At 45.1% G+C, this 19,903-nt stretch overlaps 1 protein-coding gene across 4 annotated transcripts in view; it reads right to left on the bottom strand.

Moving 5' to 3' along the window:
• Window positions 1–18,703, bottom strand: part of Skil (SKI like proto-oncogene) — a 28,988-nt gene extending 10,285 nt beyond the window's left edge. For 2 of the 4 annotated variants that reach the window (XM_076573940.1, XM_076573942.1), the window contains exons 1-2: window positions 15,253–16,492; window positions 1,346–1,439 (exon numbers count right to left, since the gene is read on the bottom strand). In XM_076573940.1, coding sequence (XP_076430055.1) covers window positions 1,346–1,439; window positions 15,253–16,345 — 1,187 coding nt within the window. In that variant the 5' untranslated portion in view covers window positions 16,346–16,492. Of the gene's footprint in view, window positions 1–1,345; window positions 1,444–15,252; window positions 16,974–18,534 lie in introns of those variants that run through there. The other 2 variants (XM_076573941.1, XM_016000721.3) reach the window with 2 other exon arrangements.
• Window positions 18,704–19,903: the final 1,200 nt, after the last annotated feature.

Genomic DNA, 19,903 nt, shown 5'->3' with positions numbered 1-19,903 from the left:
AAAATGCCTTACAGCTGAATCTCATGGCGGCATTTCCTCAACTGAGGCTTCTTCCTCTCTGATGACTCTAGCTTGTGTCAAGTTGACACAAAACCAGCCAGTACAAAATCCAGAGCAATCTCTTAACATTCTTAATAAAACAGCAATGTTAAACTACAAAATTAAAGCTGAAAGTACTGACCTTTCTCAAAGTGGACATAAAATTACTCAGTAGGTCATCTGCAAGCCCTACATATAAATTTGAGATATTCACATAGTTTAATCTATAACCTAAGTAACCTTCCATGAAAAGACATGGCCATTTAAGTAACCCTGCCTACACTTTCATCTCCTTTGACATCTCCCTTTCCTTGTGCAGGACACCTACGCTACCACTCTTTATCTGCTCCTGAATACTCAGTATTCTGCTTCCCAGTTAGACACAGAACCTCTCAAGGGCTTTACAGCACCCTGAAGACTGGATGGAAACTATGATGGTAACTGTGTGCTTGTGTGAATTATAAAGCTAAGACTAACAGCTGGGATACACTTTTATTGAAATATAAACCCTAGATAGTTAAGGATGTGGTTACTATAAAATCTCTCCAAGTTTCAAAACCATTTGTTTTTAAAATTATCAAAGTATGGCCAGGTGCAGGGATGAACACCTCTAATCTCAACACTCAGGAGGCAGAGGCAGGTAGACTTCCATGAGTTCAAGGCCAGCCTGAACTACCTAAAGAGGACAGCCAGGGCTATCTAATGAGAACCTGTTCCAAACAAAAAAACAAAGTAACACACTCTTGTAGAGTCAGTTTACTTCTTTTTTTTTTTTTTTAAGATTTATTTATTTATTATGTATATAGCCATGTATGACTACAGGCCAGAAGAGGGCACCAGATCTCATTACAGATGGTTGTGAGCCACCATGTGGTTGCTGGGAATTGAACTCGGGACCTTTGGAAGAGCAGTCAGTGCTCTTAACCTCTGAGCCATCTCTCCAGCCCCAGTTTACTTCTTAAAGGTAAATAAAAAAAATTGATTGAAAGTAGAAATGTTATATTTCTAGGAAAACAAACAAAAGATTATTGCAAATATTCAATACAATTTATAGTTCATTTCATTTTAGATTCTTTGATTTTTTTTCCTAATAAAATATCTAAACAAGTTCCCTATGACTAAAAACAAGCAAAAAGTGTGTTCAATCCTAATGTACTTGTCTAAAACAATTCGGAATCCTCAAAGGTAATTAATTAATAAGGAAACCTAAAGGTAAGTGATTTAAGTTTTAATCCCAGAATCGTACCTAACAGATAGCTGTTAATAAATGAATCTCAAACAAGCAAACAAATGAAAACTCACTTACCTGGGGTGTAAAAACGAATGTGTCTGAGAAACATGGTCACCTTCCTGTTTTATAACCGGGTACCAGGATGGCAATTCCATTCCTGATGGTGTATCTGTCTGTAGGAGTACGTAGAAAGGAAAGTTACTGAGGGGAAAGATGATTTCTCTTTGTCTAGTGTGGCCCTGGCCATAATAGAAAGCATGCCAACCACTGGGCTTCACAGCCATCCCCTGAAGCTAATCTTATGCCCACTTGGCAGGGCCATAGACCAAGTGTCATATTTTTAAGACATATCTACTAAGTGCTCTACCACAGGGCTATGTCTCATCCTTAAAGCTCAGCGATCACCACTACCTGGTCCCAAGTTTTAATATGCACATTCAAATGACATGGCTTAACAGACACCATTTCATACCTGGGGAATCGATTTCAGACAATAGAACAGGACCCTGAAAACACACAGCACTTTCCAGAATTTTAACTAGACACTTGTCTACAGCAGTAAGTACTCTGGCCAATTCAATCTAAAACTACTGTACTTGCTAATAAGAATCAGTAAACCATATTCCTCATATTAAAAGCTTTTTAAAAGCACCTATAAATAAAGAAACGGGGATAATAACCAGTGATTTCATAAATATTACTGGCTGAAAATGTTACACACTCTGCTTAATTCTAATAACTGTCCCCTCCATTAAGAATGACCATTATCCCACTCACACTTTCAAAACAACTTTAAAAGAATGGATTATCTATGGTTCCCGCATCTTCCTTATTCTGGCTTGCTTTATATTTTACCCTCCTCACCTACTCCATTACAGTCATTGCCCTGCTCTTGTGGGAAAACAGAAAGCAAGGGTCCCTGACAGAAAAGGGAAAGAGGAGCTGAAAGGTGCCAGACTGAGGCAGATGCCAGACAGGATGTTGACAGATCCAAGAAAGTGAGTTCAAGGAAGGCCAGCCTAGAAGGACACCTGGAGGCTTTCCTCAACTCTTGCCTGAGAGGCTCCGACCCCTCCGACCCCATCTCCAACTCAGAAGTCCATGGAGAAGCTCACAGTGAAAACACAGGACCGTGGCTGTAGCTCGGTGGAGAGGACTTGCCTGGCATACGCGAGACTCTGAGTTCAATTTCCAGAACCACACATAAAAAAGTCCCTCACCCAAGGGATGATCGCCAACACTAAGAATTGGGGAAGCTGGTAATATGTCCCAGTATTTTAGGTTAGGAAAGAACACAAAGGAAAGATATGCAGTTCTTATTAAAAGTCAAATCAACTCTGAACGGTCTGGGGGCTGGAGTGGAAGACATCTTACTAATGGAGAAAACAATGTAAATGAAGAAACTCTGGAGAGACCAGACAAACAGCCCAGTGACCAAAACAAAAAAAGCCAAAACCAGAAGGACTAATTCCTAGAATAAACATTCTTTACACAACTTCACAATCCGAAATGACTTTAATGCCAATAAAAAAGTTTTTGAAAACAAAAAACAAAAAGCAAGGCTGAGTGAGGTGGCTCAGTGTGTTAAGAGACACCTGGCACTAAGCCTGAGATGCTGAGTTCAACCTCTGGAACCCATACAGTGGAAGAAGAGAAGTGACCCCACACATATGACATGGTACATGATCTCCCCCAAATAAATAAACACTATTTTTAAAATTCAGGAAAGTAGCCGGGCAGTGGTAGCGCACACCTTTAATCCCAGCACTCAGGAGGCAGAGGCAGGTGGATCTCTGTGAGTTCGAGGCCAGCCTGGGCTACAGAGAGAGTTCCAGGAAAGGGGCAAAAACTACAGAGAAACCCTGTCTCAAAAAACCAAAAAAAAAAAAAAAAAAATTTCAGAAAAGTAAAAAATGAAAACATGGTCATTTGTATTGCTGAGAGATCTGTATGTTTTCTAACAATTATTGGATGAGGAATTTAAAATACAAATAAGTACAAAATTATAGGGGTAAAGAATATTTATAAATCAATCTTTATTTTTTTACATGTGTATAAATATTTTGCTTGCATGTATGTCTGTGGATCATGTGCATACATTATCTGTGGAAGCTAGAAGACAGCTTGAGATGCCCCGGAACTAGAGTTACAGATGGTTGTAAGCCACCTTGTGGGTAGTGGGAATCAAACCCAGGTCCTCAAAAAGAGCAACCAATTAACTGTTGAGCTATCACAAGAAAAGAATACTTTAAAGGGGTTTAAGAGTTGGTTATCCATTGAAGACTTCTATGTAAATAGACTATTTTTTTTCTGAAAACTTTACAAAGCTGGTAAAATGGTCATAAGATTCAAATAAACATCACAATTCTGATGTATAATTCAGGATCTGGGCAGACTCAACCACTTATTTACAAAGTAAACCAATCAATTGTTTGCAGTTTCTCAGCCTACAGCAGATTAGAACTGACTTCTGGCAACAAATACTAAATGAGAAATGTCCACAAACAGCTGACAACCTGAGAGAAAAGAAAATTACAAAATATAAACATGAAAATTGCTATAGAGCAAGACAATCTGAGGGTGTTAGCATAGATCAGGACAAGTCATTCACTACAGTTCGATTGTGTATGACTCACATAGTACTTTAACTTACTATGGTTAACTGGTACTTAAGTCTTGAATTCAGATGACATCATCAAATTATATTCTGTATACTACTTAGATCTAAACTTTTGAAACACTTCCATTCATCTTAAATGTTTACATTTTTAGGGATCTGAAGCATGGCTCAGCTGTTAGAGCACTGGATGCTCTTGCAGACAACCTAGGTTCACCCCGACAACCAAACAGAGGCTCACAACCATCTGTGACTCTAGTTCTGGGGGATCCAGCTCCCTCTTCTGATCTCCAAGGGCTCCAAGCACATATGTAGTGCACTTACATCTATACATCCAAACAAAATATTCATACGCAGAAAAAAAATAAACCTTAAAAGTTAAAAAGGGGGCGGGGTTGCGCAAGCCTTTAATCCCAGTACTTGGGAGGCAGAGCCAGGCGGATCTCTGTGAGTTCGAGGCCAGCCTGGTCTACAGAGCGAGATCCAGGACAGGCACCAAAACTACACTGAGAATCCCTGGGGGGGGGGGGTGTTTAAGATGGGTGTGGCTGCACATACCTCCAAAAAAACACTTTGGAGGCAGAGGCAGGTAGAGCTCTGTGAGTTCGAGGCCAGCCTGGTCTATATAGTGAGAAGCCATCTAAAAAAAATAACAATAATAAAAGTTAAAAAGAACCAAATGGCACATTTATTTCCAAATTTTTTATATTTTTTTAAATTGTGATTCTTAAAAGAGCAGCTTAACAGACAAAACACTTGGCATTCCAGCTCCATTTGTAAGAGGCGTTGATGAGCATCAGTAAATTAACAAACCATGGGAATCTAAGACAGCGTGAATTAAATTAAATGTTTTGGTTAAACTCACTTTAAAAAATCTCCTTAATTGGTCTGATATATTAAACAATTCTAGATATGCTGCCCACTAAACCATTTTCAGACTGACTTTTAAAAGTTCAAATCACTCAAGTGGACCACATATTGAAAAGGGTTTCCTAGTATAGATACTGGAATCTGAAATCTTCAGAATAACTTGCAAAAGTTTTTCAAAAACTCTGATTTGGAATCTGACAACTTTAAGTATTAAGTTCATTTCAAAACTCTACTTTGACTTGTGTGATAATTTTATTCAATTTTATTTTTGAGACAGTGTCTCATTATGTAGGTAGACTAGGCTGGCCTTGAACTCTGAGATCTAATTGCCTTTGCTTCCCAAGTACTAGGATTAAAGGCTTGAGCCACCGTGCCTGGTGATGCCTTTATTTCAGCAATTTCTCTAATTCTGAAACATCACCTTAAGTAGCTGCATTTGTTTATTTATAAACATTCATTCTCAATTTCTATTCTTTATTTCCTATTCTCACATCAATCTACCAACAGAACCACAGACCTATTTCTCCATTTCTATTCTTTATTTCCTATTCTCACATCAATCTACCAACAGAGTCACGGACCACAGGTTCTGAGCAAATCCCATGTCCTAGACCGCTTTCTGCTACTCTGCTAAATCCCATGACTAAAAGCAATTTGGGGAAAGGATTTATTTGGCTCACACTTGCAGTTAGTAGTCCATCACTATGGGAGGTCAGGACAAGAACTTGAGGCAGGACTGAAGCAGACACCCACAGAAGGAGGCTGTTTACTGTCTTGCTCCCTGACCTCTGCTCAGCTCGCTTTCTTATATAGCACAAGATCTCCTGCCTATGGCTGAAACTGCCTACAGTGGGGTGAGACCTTTTACATCAATTAGCCGTCAAGGAAATGCCCCACAGGTAAGTCACACACAAGCCAATCTGATCTGGACAATGCCCCAAGTGAGGTTCCCTCAGATAACTTGAAGTGCGCCAAGCAGACAACTGAAGCTAACTAGAATACTCCCTTTAACGATTATCTGGTATTGTCTCTAGCCAATGTCTAAGTCCCAATTTCACCCTAGTAAGTGGCTATCCAGATTCTGAACAGTAACTTCAGGTCAAGCACATTTTTGCTTTTGTATTTCAATGCCTAGCACCATGCCTACCATGCAGTATTTGCTGAGTGACTGTGAATGACGGGGTAGCTCAGTGACTCAGGATAGCACTGTACAGTTATTGTGGCAAAGAGCTAGCTGCAATGGTTCCATGGCCGAGCATCTGTCTGCCTAGCATCTGTGAGGCTGTGGGTTCAACTCCAGCACCAGCAAAGAGGAGAGGAGGCCAGGACAAAGGAGGGAGCAGCACACGGTTACTGACCACCAACTCCAAAGACAGCCACATCGGGCACCTTCTCCTGCAGGAAGCACAAGGGAGCTGAACATGTTTGGCTGCATTTTCTCAGATGTACAAATGAAATAATACAAATCCTAAGAAAATGCACAATGCCAGCAGTGATAAAGTACTGCAAGTTAATTTTGCCTAAAATGCTGTGGTAAGCCATAAACACATCTAACAAATTATCCTAACTACATGTTAAAAACAATTAAGCACACATTACAAAACGAAACATTCACAGACACGCCAGATTTTCTCTCCTAAGCCTACATTTGTGTCAACATACAAATTAGGTTTTCGGAAAAAAGAATACAATTAAACGGAAAAGCAATAATGCTCCTGATCTAATACAAATTAGATATCAAAATGGGAGCCTTTTATCTTACCACTCAACGTGGGACAATTCACTCCTTTCTGTACTTAAACATTAAAACAATGTGCACTCTACAGTTGGCAGACAGAGAAGGACTTCATTTAGCAGTTTAAGGCAGTCTTTCTATTTTAAAATGCTTCCACCACTGAACATCCCTACCACCGTCGACCTCAAAATGAACAGATGGTACCCTTTCACACACAAGCAAAGTTTCAAATACATTATTTCAATCCAAAGGTTCTTTTTCTACTAGACACCAAAATAACACCTATGAAAGCAAAATTTAAAGGATCCCAAAATATTTCATTTTTAATAAATAAAACGGGAAAAAATTTCAAAGTTTCCCTAACCTTCTGCATTTTAACTCTGATATTTTATTCACACAGTCCTTGCATAATTAGATAGCCTAACAAATGATGCATGCTTACAGTTTCACAATGACATAATTTAAGGAAACTGACTTCATTTTTTAAAAAGAATTTTTGGTACCACTTTAAATACAAAAGCACATCTACCTGCTCAAAGCTATTTGTATTCAAACTGCACTGAAGTCTTTATGAGTATTAGAATAAACTTGGCTTTTAAGATGTATGCTCGATTTTAATTATAACATCAGATTAATATTATACTCTTTAATTTGTAGTGACGAACACTGATTATCTTTTTAAAAAGAGGGACAATGCTTTAAAATGTTCGTGGGACTTCCAAACCCCCAATAAAAATCAAAAGTAAGACATTTTTAAAGTTTTTAATGATTTTACATTTAAAATGTGAAACTATGTGTTAGCATTCAGATCCACACCCCTTGGGGACTCGGCCAATAAGCAGGCAATACCTAGGGCCGCCCAGCGTCCTGATGTCATCTTGTGTAAAGTCCCCTTTGAGAAAAAGCTCCTCCCCTCCCTCCGCCTCCCTCCCTCCCTCCCTCCCTCCCTCCCCAGGTGGTGTGTACCTCCTCTTCTTTCCTCAGCCCCTGACCTTCTCTGTCTTCTCCCTTCCCTCTGGCCCTTATAAAAACTTCACTTTGAGCACCATCTGCATGGTGGGGGTGACTTCCTGCCATACCCCTTGGCTCCACCCGCCAAGGGGCCGCCACGCCATATTTAAAATACAACAGTGTTTGTGTGAGTTGAATGTGAGTGTGTGTGTGCGTGCGTGTGCATTTTCAAAAGCCAATTTTCAGGAGACAGTTCTCTCTCACGTGTGTAACCTGGAGACTGAACTCAGGTCATCAGGTCGAGTGGCAAATGCCCTTACCTCTGTCATCTTGTTGCCCCCTCCCCCCAATCTTTTAAAAGCAGTTTTTTTTTAAATGCTACAGACATGCTAGGCAGGCGCACACCTTTAATCCCAGCACTCCAGAGGCGAGGCAGGTGGATCTCTGAGTTCCTTGGTATGAAGTGATACCCCTGGCACTGGGTCTTTCTACTCTACATAACAAAGACATTCACGTGGTCAATAAATGATTTCAGAAGTATACAAAGCACCTCCTGCCCAAGAGCTGCCAACAGCTTTTACTAAGAGAAACCCAATCCCTCAGATGGTATCCAGTTCCCTCAGGGTGGCCAGCACGCAGTGAATGAGCCTGTCAACAACAGGAATAAAACTGTGTTACGAGGTAGCAAATAGCGACTCAGGAGCTTTCAGGCTTAGGTTTCTGCCTCCCTTGTTTGAGAATGAACCTGATGCAAGACTGAAGCTCCCTGAGCTAAGCACCTGTATTAACTTATCAAGGGCTGATCCCATGGATCTAGGAGTGACATGAGTGTCTACTCACACTGAAGAGCACACTCTCCACAGCTTTTGACAAAGCCCAGCTGGAAAGCAAAGGCTACTACTATAATAAGTATGTAGTCATCATCTTAAACTTCATGTGGGTGGTTAGTAACCCAGCTCTCCTTTGCCACTTGAACTGGTAAAACTCTTGTCAAGAGCCGGGCGGTGGTGGCGCACACCTTTAATCCCAGCACTCGGGAGGCAGAGGCAGGTGAATCTCTGTGAGTTCGAGGCCAGCCTGGTCTACAGAACGAGACCCAGGACAGGCACCAAAACTACACAGAGAAACCCTGTCTCGAAAAACCAAAAAGAAAAAAAAACAAGAAAAAAAACTCTTGTCAAGGAATTAACAAAGAAATTAAGAAAATAAACTTTACACAGGATACTCCAAACATCAATGTGCTGCCCCTCCCCCAAGTGCTTTGTCCACACCAGTCAAGCATCCAGCACTGAGCCACATCCTCAGACAGTCAAGCAGAGTTCTCCTTTGTTTTCTGTCACTGTGACAAAACACTGACCAAGAGCAACTTGGGGATGAAAGCAGGGGCTTATGTCCCTCTTGCTTCCAACTCACGTCCATCACTGGACACTACGGCAGGCAGGAATCGCAGCCGAGACGGTGGAAGCAGGAAAGCTGACTGGCTCAGCCTCCTTGCTTCCACAAGCCAGGAACATCTGCCCAGGGGGGGCCTCCTACATCAATTAGCAATAAAGAAAATGGCCCAAAGACAAGCCACAGGCCAAAATGACTGAGGCAATCCCCCAATTCAGACGCCTTCAGACAACCCTGGCAGCTGAAGCCAGCTAGGAAAAGCAGCAATCTCAATGCCATAACCATATTTTACTGGAATATCTGTCAACATGTTTAACATGTGTGAATCTAAGGCTTTCTGCATGGACGGATGGGTACCAGAAGGGCAAAGGGGTGATGGAGCCTCTGGAACTGGCTGCAAATCACCATCTGTGGGAAACCAAACCTAGGTCCCCCGCAAAAGGAGTAGATGTTCGAACCCGAGCCAGCTCTCCAGACCCAAAATAATTCTTCATAAGACTTCAGAGGTGCTATCTTTTTCAGTGCTTCAACTTTCACTTCACTGACTCTGTATCTGAAATCGCTTTCTTTTTATTTGTTTGTTTTATGGGCATTGGTGTTGTGCCTGCATGTATGTCTGTGTGAGGGCGTCAGATATTGGAGTTACAGACAGTTGTGAGTGACCATGTGGGTGCTGGGAATTGAACCTGGATCCTCTGAAAGAGCAGCCAGTGATCTTAACCAGAGTCATCCCTCTCGCCCCTGAAATGGTTTTCTTTTCAGTAGTACATAAGTGTGGTACTTTTAGCCAATCTAGTAAATCTGGCCATTAACTGGGGTGTTTAGATCATTTACATTTGCTATTATTAATATCACTGCATTCCATCTACCCTCTTATTATTAGTACTCCATTCGTCCCCATTCTTTTAAAATTAAAAATAAATGTAAAGCTTTATTTTTCTTAGTTGAACACACATGCATTTAAAAACATGGTCTGATTTGAGCCTTCAAATACTGTTCACTATCAATACAAAAAGAAAATTGGCCTTACTATGTATAATATCCCAAATTTTCTATTTTTTTCTATTTTATGTTGGTTTTTTAAATGCTAATGACCTACTAAAATGACTTCACGCTCCCACCTTCTGTCCTTCTCCACTCACCGTATGAGGTGAACTAATGTGAACTAACCCTTTTCCGCACACTGAGATGGTACGCTCTTCACTCTTCCCAGGAGAACTGACAAAGCCAGCTCCCTGGGCAATCTCTGCAGGGCTTACTTCTCTCTTGGAGCCCCACATGAGAAAAAGTACACAGATGAAAAGTTGTAGTGAAAAGGAACTCAAAATAAAAAGAATCAATATCTAACTTTTTTTTTTTTTTTTTTTGGTTTTTCGAGACAGGGTTTCTCTGCGTAGCTTTGCGCCTTTCCTGGAGCTCACTTGGTAGCCCAGGCTGGCCTCGAACTCACAGAGATCCGCCTGGCTCTGCCTCCCGAGTGCTGGGATTAAAGGCGTGCGCCACCACCGCCCGGCTAATATCTAACTTTTTTTAGCATGTCTTTTTTTAAAAAACACTAACAATTCCATTTTAGATTGAAAAATTAATACATCCTATTTTTATTAAAACCATGGGAGTACTATTCCCAAAGCATACTAAAACTTTACAATAAAATCAAGGAACGCCTACTATTAAAATAAACTCTGAAAACTCATCACTATAAACTCCCTATCAAGACTCACTGTCCAAGAAAACGGTGTACCAAACAAACTCTGACCAATCCAAACATGTCTGTGCTGGGCTCCATTGTCCAAAACCTCAAGGTGATCTCAACCAGACTGGAAATGGGCACCATCTCCAAGGAACCAATCCACATACCTGCTTGGGTTGCAGTCTATCAGTCTATATAATTTTTAAATATTTCTGTTTCTTATGACAGACCTGATTCACATGTTTGGTAAATGAAGATGTTTGGGAGGAATTTCCATGTACATATTAATATTTCAGTAATCATTCAATACCATCTGATATTTCTATATAAAAGGGCTTTCAACTTCCAAAATGCTTTCACATTCATTCTCTTATTTGATGAGTTATATTAAGTTGTATATATAAACTATAGACATTTTCAAAGGTTAAGCCATTATTTAAAAAAAAAAATCCTGCTGGGTGGTAGTGGCACACGCCTTTAATCCCAGCACTCAGGTGGCAGAGGCAGGCAGATCTGAGTTCTATGCCAGCCTGGTCTACAGAACAAATTCCCGAACAGCCAGGGCTACACAGAAAAACCCCATCTTGGGGGAAAAAATCCTTGGGCTAGGAAAGTTTCCTACCCCAGTGGTAGAACACATGTCTAGCAAAGGCAAAGCCTTGGGTTTGATCAAAAAATTAATGAATACCAAATATTTTTAAAAATTGCTTCCATCATTAGGGTTATAACAAGAAACATGTTTCCTAAACATCCAGCACCCTGAAAGAGAGGAGAAGTATGTTCCAGTGATCACCGAAGAAACAAAAGTGCAAAACTAAAGGAGTGAAACATTAATGCTGTTTTCGGGGAGGGGGACCTGTAGCTCAACCCAGGGCTAGCATGTTCTCTACCAAGCAGGAGAAAAGACTTTCCAGTTGTTTATCCTTCGGACATCTGTCTGCATCACAGATAACCTAAACACCAATATTCCCTTAGTTGCATAAAGTAAAACTATACTATTGTGCTCAGAGTAGATGAGTCTGACTTAGAAAACTTTATTTTAATATACTGCAAGGGCATACACCACCCTTTTTAAAATTTTTTATGTGTTATGTGTATGAGTGTTTGTTTGAATATATTTATGTGCCTGCTGCCTTCAAAGGCCAGAAGAGGGCTTTAGATCCCCTGGGACTGGAGTTACATATGGTTGTGAGCTGCCATGTGGGTGCTGAGAAACAAAGCTGTGTCCTCCATAAAAGCAACCAGTGTTCTTCTCACTCCAGCCTGGCATACACCATTCTAACTAGTGAATTAGAGATGGTCAGTGCAGTGTTACAGTGAAGAATCCCTACAATTCTGTTATCAGCTAACTAAAAATGACCTCTTCTTACCTGCTTGAAAATAGTGTTAAGCATCACCCTTCAGGTTTGTCTGCCAATGGCGTACTTGCTTAGCCTTGTTCTAAAAGCAGAAACTCAGTTGGTCTGATTCTCATCTGTCTGAATACCGACTTATGAGGTGAAAAAGAATTAGGAAAACAGTATTTTGCATATTAGCTACGCATTCTAAAACACAACAACCATTTTTTTTTAAAATAAAAAGCACACCAAAAAACCCTATCATCAGAGTCTGGAAATACCTATTCTATAGTGCAACCTGAGCATATCGGAATTATATGCCCTTTTTTTTCTTTTGAGACAAGGTCTCATGCAGCCCTCAATCTCTCTCTAGCCAAGGATGACCCTCCTACTTACACTTCCCAAACACAGGGACTGAGGTGCCATCACCACCCCTGGCTGATGCAGAGCTGGGCTCAAACCCAGGGCTTTGCCGGGTCAGGCAAGCTCTCTACAACCAAACTATGAGCCCAGACCTATCATGCATATTTCTGATAACCTTAGAAAGGGTCCAAAATATTTTAGTTTCTACAAAGAATAAACTCAGTTCTCCTCTAAGAACACTTAACCTTATCCCACTTTATCTTAGAATCTAAATATAGCTAACTATGCAAATTAAATAGTTATGCAAATAAGTAGCTTGTTGATCATTACTAATATATTTCTGGCCTTTAAAATAAGTTGCTAGATTTCCAACAAGTGCCTATATTTTTAGGTTTCTTTTTATTTTAATCCCATACCAGTATTTTGACCACATAAACCATATCAAATTACACTGGTCACACTAAATATAATTTCCTTCATATAGAAGGTTAAAATATTCAGCACAGTCTCTGTGTTAAACAAAAGACTTGATTTTGTTTTAAATGCGCTTCCTCATCCATTTGGTTTGTCTGACAAGCAACAACTAAAGTTCCCTGACTCTCAGAATGCTGACACTCGCTCTCCAACCCTACTCCTTTCCCATGTAAGTACTTCAGTCGTGGAGTCCAGACAGATTGAAGAGGAATGCACGTGCTACGCTAAGCTCTAGTACTATTCCTCAAACGCAGCCTCTGCTGCTCCAGGGAACTGTCTAGCCTGGGAGTCAGATCTCCTTTCAGTAACACACCAGCCACATCTGACAGGAAGAAGATCCAGGTCACTTCCCTCACAGACCCTTCAAAGCTACCTCTCCATGTCTAGAAGAGGAGAGTTTCAATGTTCAGTAACAGCATTTGAAAAACTGCTTAAGCAGGTGTTAAAAATACAAAGCTCAATTTTTTTTTCTAAAAGGTTTGATGAATTTTCTTAAATTCCCCTAACTTTCATCAATTCATGGAAAAGTGGAAACAACATGGTACAAAACCTCCAGCAAACTCTGAAAAAAAAAAAAAAAACAAAACAAAATAACTAAGAGAAGAAGGAGGGGCGCTCTCATACCTTCCCAAAACCAAACAGAAATGCATCTGTGTTACTGTACCCCAAGGGAAGGGGTACAAGCTTTTTATCTTTTCAAAACAAACGCAGCGGTATTTCTCAGATGGTTTCACCCAAGCACAGAACAGGTGCTTCTAAGATCGCTTGTCAAGAGTAGCGAAGACCGGAGCAGGAGTTCCTGGCAAACACTACGGCCGCCGTCAGACATGTTAAGGTAGTGGCCTAATTAGCTGGGGAGACAGAAGCACCAAGGGAGCATCCTTCACTTTCAAATACAGATCCCTGAGCAGGAACTGCAGCGCTGCACAAACAGAGCCATATAGACGAGTCTCACACTCTGAAGTAATGGCATCAAGTCAGTCCTGCTCTAAACCAGTTAACACTGCGTCTGAAGAGTAAAACTTACCTAGTGCCCACCAGGAAGATTTCAGAGATAACTTTTGGGAAAGCAGCAAGGTACCCTAAGGAAAAGTCTAAATTTAATTCTCTCCATGTTGAGCAAACCACTGCCTTAGAAGACACTGAAGTTCCCTCAAAAGCACAAGCACAGAACACCCAATATTAAATTATAATTTAAGCCTACCTAGTTCTGCCGTGAACAACCTAGAGTTAGTTAATAAACTTTCTTCTGTAAATAGAAAGTGGTATTTCAAATGGGGGAAAAAAACCTAAATAGTTGAAAACTTTAAAGTTCTTAAAAGGTGGCCAATCTTCTGCCACAAGAATTCAATAAAATTATACATAAAAAACAGCTCCAAGCTGGGCGGTGGTGGCGCACGCCTTTAATCCCAGCACTCAGGAGGCAGAGCCAGGTGGATCTCTGTGAGTTCGAGACCAGCCTGGACTACCAAGTGAGTCCCAGGAAAGGCACAAAGCTACACAGAGAAACCCTGTCTCGAAAAACCAAAAAAAAAAAAAAAGAAAAAAGAAAAACCGCTCCAAAGTAATGCTCAATACATTTTAAAGAGTACTAGGTATATGACATACGAATTTTAAAACAAGCAGAAAAAGATATAGTTACATCAAAGCTTACCACTCCAAACCTTGCCTTTCACCCAGGCATTCAAATCTTAATTTGTTATCTTAGCCTGCCAGCCAATGCTGTGGAAAGGGTAACGCATAAATCTCTTGGCCGATAGCTTGTTATAGTAATATTTCGTTAATCTGAAATAACCTTTATTCTGCTTCTATGTCACAGTTTTTCAAAAGCATTCCTTTCTTTTGTATTAAAAACAAAATCCTAAACCAGGTGGTGGTGGTGCACACCTTTAATCCCAGCACTCAGGAGGCAGAGGCAGGAGGATCTCTGTGCGTTCCAGGCCAGCCTGGTCTACAGAGGGAGGAGATCCAGGACAGCCAGGGCTACACAGAGAAATTTTGTCTCGAAAAACCAAAACCAAACAAACAAAAAACACCATAACCCTGGTTACTAGTACCAAATTACTCAGCTAAATGCCTTAATTTGACTTGAGTACAGATCACTCCTCAATCTCCAAGCACAAAAACATCAAAAGTCACTGGTGTAGCTTGGAAAAGCAGAGTTCTGAGCCTACCACCAGACCACTTTGAGCTAGCTGTATCATTTGCAAATGGAGATAACAGAACACCAAAGTGCAAATGATTTTGAGTCCTAGGCAACAGATTTAGGCAAGAAGCCGGATGTGTGAAAGAGATCGTCCAAAGAGGCCACAATGCCTCCCAGTTTAGAAAGAGTCACTTGAGACTCGTTCTCTTACCTGTAAAATGGGAATGATTCTAGTTCTCTCAGATGAGGAAATATACAGAAAAAGACATCATGGCTAAAACTTCGAAAGCATGACGCTCACGGGTTTCTGTTGTTACATGACTTAGCTGAAGCATTACCTTCATAATACCAAGCAACAGACACAAAACCATTACCACTATTCAAAATCACTACCTAAAAAAAGGAACTTGCCTTTGATTGGGTTCTCTTTCCATTTCTCATGCTAAACTTCTCCTTCATTTCTTCTAAAATTATCTTCAGTTTCTTTTCTTCGGGCGTCCCTAGGTATTTTTGGTTCACATGAAGGTAACAGTGCCACTTGGCCGACTCGAAGCCCCAGTGGCAAGTTCTCTTGTCGGGGGACCTGTGAGAATGCATGACGAACGTCTGGGGCGCAAACATGCCACAGCACTCCAGACACTGGATACAGGGAGCGTCAGGCTGGACATAGAACTGAGGTGCGAAGAGGCCCTGACATTTGCCTAGGCATTCGTGCTCGACTTCAAAGGCACTGCCGGTTTCCCTCAACTGAGCCAGAGAGGTTTTAGCAGGAAGTATGCTACCATTTTGAGGAAAAGTCCGTGGCCGCAGTAAAGCGTTACAGAGTCTTTGTGCGTCAGTCAATGTGATCAGCCCACAGGATGGGGCATTGAATGGAAGTATTCCGAGGACCTTTAAGATATGAAGCTGGTCTGAAGTACACCTTGAACAATATATGTACAGCTCATCACACACTGTGTTTATCTGCTGGAGTGAAAATTCTCGGAGGACAGAATTCAAGACCTGGGGCAAGCAGAGTCTCTTTTCCCCTCCAACTTGAAAACAAGAAATAGACTCCCCTTCCAAAACAGTCTGGGTGAGCTCCGTGGAGCTATCGGAAGGAATGAGGAGAGGCCCGGGGAGAACCTGAGGAGACGGAAGAGGCAGGAACACAGTCGGAGACATGCTTTCCTGGGAATAGCGAGCGGAGAACGCTGCCGGTCCACCCAAAGAGCTCTGACTACTTAGATGGAACTGCGCCAGTGTGTGTTTCAGACTGGGGTTTAAATTTAAAGTCTCATGAATGGAAGCACAGTTTTGCTGAGCATGCTCTCCATCGGCCTCCACTGCTTCGTCTCCACAGTCGTCCAAATGTTCCTTCTTCACCTTGGTTAGCATTCTCCCATTGGCATGAATGTCTGTCATCATTTTTTTCACAGGAGGGCTGCCATCGTCCTCCATTCCATTCAGTTTTTTACTGGAACCCTGAACTAAGGAGAAACTGGATTGTAGGTTTTCCATGGCTACACTGGTGTTTTAAATAATTAAGTCTGCAATTGGCATGTTGCACCCAGTTGCTAATTTGAAGAGAAAGGGGCAATGTATACAAATACTTATGACTCCCTTAAAAAATGTTTAACTTTCCGAAGATGAATTTCCTTACTCAACAGATTTGTGCAAATTGGTTTTGGTTTAGTTATACCTTAGGATATAACCGAAAATAACACAAAATTTCTCATTTTGCTTCTAATAATAAAGAATATTAATCATAAGCTGACTTCTGAGGACAATCTTGTTTTCTTGAGTTCTTCAGATATTTGTATTAAAAGAATGCTAATTTCTCAATTCAAGACGCCCAACGTTCAGTGTGATGTTGAGTTTGGTGGTTTTGTCTTTTAGGCAGAGCACGTGGAGGTTTATGCCATTACTGTATCCTAAAACCACACCGACCATGAGTTACAATGGTGTAACATTTAATTTTTGCCAAGGACACCAAAAAAGAAGGGGTGAAGGTAGCTTCACCGAAAATGGTGGTCTGCTGCTGTCAACAAACTGAAGACTTGTCTAACCCTCCACTTCACCTCACTTCTATCGTTAAAAAAAAACTGCCCAGTTATCTTCAAGAATTACAGTTCTTCTTTTAATTGACCTGGAAGAAGAGAAAGGGGTGGGGAAAGTTACAATTGAATTTGCTCCAGAGGCCAAAGGGTCAATTTAAAACCAGTTCTTAATCTTAAACTCAGTTCACTTTACCAACGGTAATACTTGAGTGATTTCTTTCAATCTAACACCAGTGATCTCAAAGAAACTTCATTTACATAGGAAGCAACCCAGGAAGGGGGTAACAGGAGCACTAAGTAACATCCCTCCAAACGAGGGAGTACAAATTTAGAATACAAATAAACAAAACTCAGTTCGAGGTTTTCTCAACTATGCCATTTTAATTAAAAAATATTTTCTCTCACTAAAGAAAAAAAATCTGTAGTTTCAGCTCTCCAAAAGAAGCAGCTACATGTTAATATACCTACCATATGTAACTAAGTTAGTCTCAAGTGGATTAATTCATCTAGTCAATATAAGCTATCTTTCTGAATCGAAGGAAAAAAATTAAACTTTCCCTTTAAAAGGTTAGCGAATTTGCTTAATGGAAGCCAAAAGCTGTTAAGACTCCATGCCTGGAAATCTCCATCCTTGAGCAAGACTAATCCGGGACAAAAAAGCACAAGGCAGACAGACCTCACAAAGAATGCAAATGGAGGCAGAATGGGGAAAAGAGAGTCTTCCTCCACTTCCCTCCGGGGAGAAGAGCCAGTAAAAGCCGATAAATAAAAACCTTTGCCTTCTCAACTCCCAGCAATTCCTGTTCACACAAACCCAAAGGATTACCGCCGAAAGCCATCCAGCCGCCGTACGGTGACTTTCGCCACTCCAGGGACACCTCAGCGAAGGCGAGCCAAGGCAGAGGGCAGGAGGCATGACCTAGACCGGGGGCGCCCCACAGCCCCGCGCCCACGCGGACGCCCACCCAGCCTCACCCGGAGGAGGGGGACAGGAGAGCAGGGGACTCCGGACGTCGGGGGAGGTGCGAGGGGCAGGGGGAAGTCCAGGGAGGAGTCCTCCCAACCCCCACCCGAGACTGGGATCACCCCGAGTGCCCTCCCCACATCGCCCCGCTGCGGGGGCCGCCGGTGGAAATCCCCCGCGCAGCCGGTCCGCGGGAACTTCTCCGGGGCCACCTCGGCGGCCCAGGGCTGCGCCACCGCCTTCGCCGAGCCGTGGCACCCCGAGGGGCGCGGGCAGGTCGGGCGCCCAGCCCGGAAGCCCGCGAGCCCGCGCCGCCGGCCGCTCGGAGCTGGGGCCAGCCCGGGGCATCCCCGCCGAGCGCAGACGGCCGGGGGATGGCGGCGATGACCGGCGTCCGGGTCGCTCGGGTCCCGGCCGCTCGGGTCAAGTGCGGCGCTGCTGTCCCCTGCCAGCCGACCCGTCCCGGGACCCGCGAAGCCCGGGACCCCCGTGGGGCCCCCGCCGCGCGCCCCGTGCCCGCGACCCCGCCCGGGACCCCACGCACCCCCGGACGCCCCACTCCGGCCCTCCGCGCCCCGGGAGGCTCCACGGGGGTCCGCGGCCTCCCCATCACCCCCGCCGCCGCCTCGGCGTCCCCAGAGGCCGGCCGCACGCCCCTCGCGTCCCCTCGCGACCTGCGGCCGCACCTGTGCCCGCCGCCGCCGCCGCCGCCGCTCGCCCGCCGCCTTCGCTGTGCCGGCGCCGCTCCGAACCCCACACACATCGCTACACACAGCCTCTGACGTCACCCGGCCCTCGGCCCGCCCACGTCACTGCGGAGACACGGCTTCCCGCAGACGCCGCCGCCGTCTCCGGCCGCCCGGGGGACAGCGAGGGCGGCGGGCGGGGGAGGGGAGGGGACGAAGCCGGCGGCGCCGCGCGGCCCCGCGCCAGCCGGCCCCTCGGGCGCGCGCGCCGTCTGGCCTATTGTGGCTGCTCGCGGGCTGCGCGCCCCCGCCCCGCCGGCCCCGCCGGGGGCGCGCGCCCCCGCCGCGCACGCGCGTGCGCCCGTCTCCCTCCCTCCCTCCTCCCTCCCTCCCCCCGCCCCGCTCCCCTCCCCGCCGCGCGCGTGCCCCGCGCGGCTGGCCCGGCGCGCCGTCTGGGCGGCTGGCGCACGGCGCTGTCTGCGGTGCCCGGCGCAGACAGGATGTTCCCTGGGCCCCACCCCCGCCGCCCTCCTTCCTTCCCCGAGTCGCCCAGCCGGCTGTCTGGGGCCGCCCCCGCCACGCCCGCCGCCGTGTGGAGACGGGCCAGCCCCGGGGGCGCCCTGGCCGCTGGGGCCGCCGCGCGGCCGGGGTGGGGAGGGAGGGCGAGCGGGGGGAGGGGGCAGGGCGCGGCGGGCTGCACTGGGCGCGACCCCGGCAGCTGGCCGCGCCCGAGGTCAGCCTCGGCCACCACCCCCACCCCGCCCCCGCGGCCGCAGCTGGCCGCCCGGCCCCGCCCCGGAGGTGGCTGCGGGCGGCTCCCCGCCGCGCCCCCCGGGGTGAGCCCGCCCGCCCGCCCGCCGCGCAGACGCCCCCGCCCGGAGGCGGCGACCCCGCGCCGCCCCTCCTCCCCCCGCCGGCCGGCCGGCTGGCGCGCAGACGGCGCGGGGCCCCTCGCCCCCGCGGGGCCTCCCGCCGCGGCCGCCCTGCCAGCTGCCGGCGCTGAGCCCCGCCTGGGCGCGCCGGGGTGGCCTGGGCGGCCGCCATCGCCGGAGAGGCCGCTGCTTTCGCAGCGCCGGGGCAGACCCTGCGGCCCCGCGCCCTCGCCCTCCTAAGTGACCCGTTCTAATCCACCGAGCGCTCTGGTTTGGGGTTTCCAGGGTTTTCTTTTTCTTTTTTTTCCTCCAGAGACGTGGGGAGGTGGAGAAAGATAACCACTTGAGAGCTTTCGGCTGCCACCCCGGCGGGGCGGGCGGCAGGGGGCGGGTGGGGGGACTTCCTAGCCGACGTCCCCAGGAGAGTCAGTTCGAATATTCAGCTCCGTGGAGCTGGCCCGTCACATTTCGAAACACCAAGAAATCCCCTTTCCTCC

The sequence above is a fragment of the Peromyscus maniculatus genome, chromosome 6 (genome assembly GCF_049852395.1).
Source record: "Peromyscus maniculatus bairdii isolate BWxNUB_F1_BW_parent chromosome 6, HU_Pman_BW_mat_3.1, whole genome shotgun sequence".
Taxonomy (NCBI): Eukaryota; Metazoa; Chordata; class Mammalia; order Rodentia; family Cricetidae; genus Peromyscus; species Peromyscus maniculatus.
This window is presented reverse-complemented; position numbering and strand designations above follow the sequence as displayed.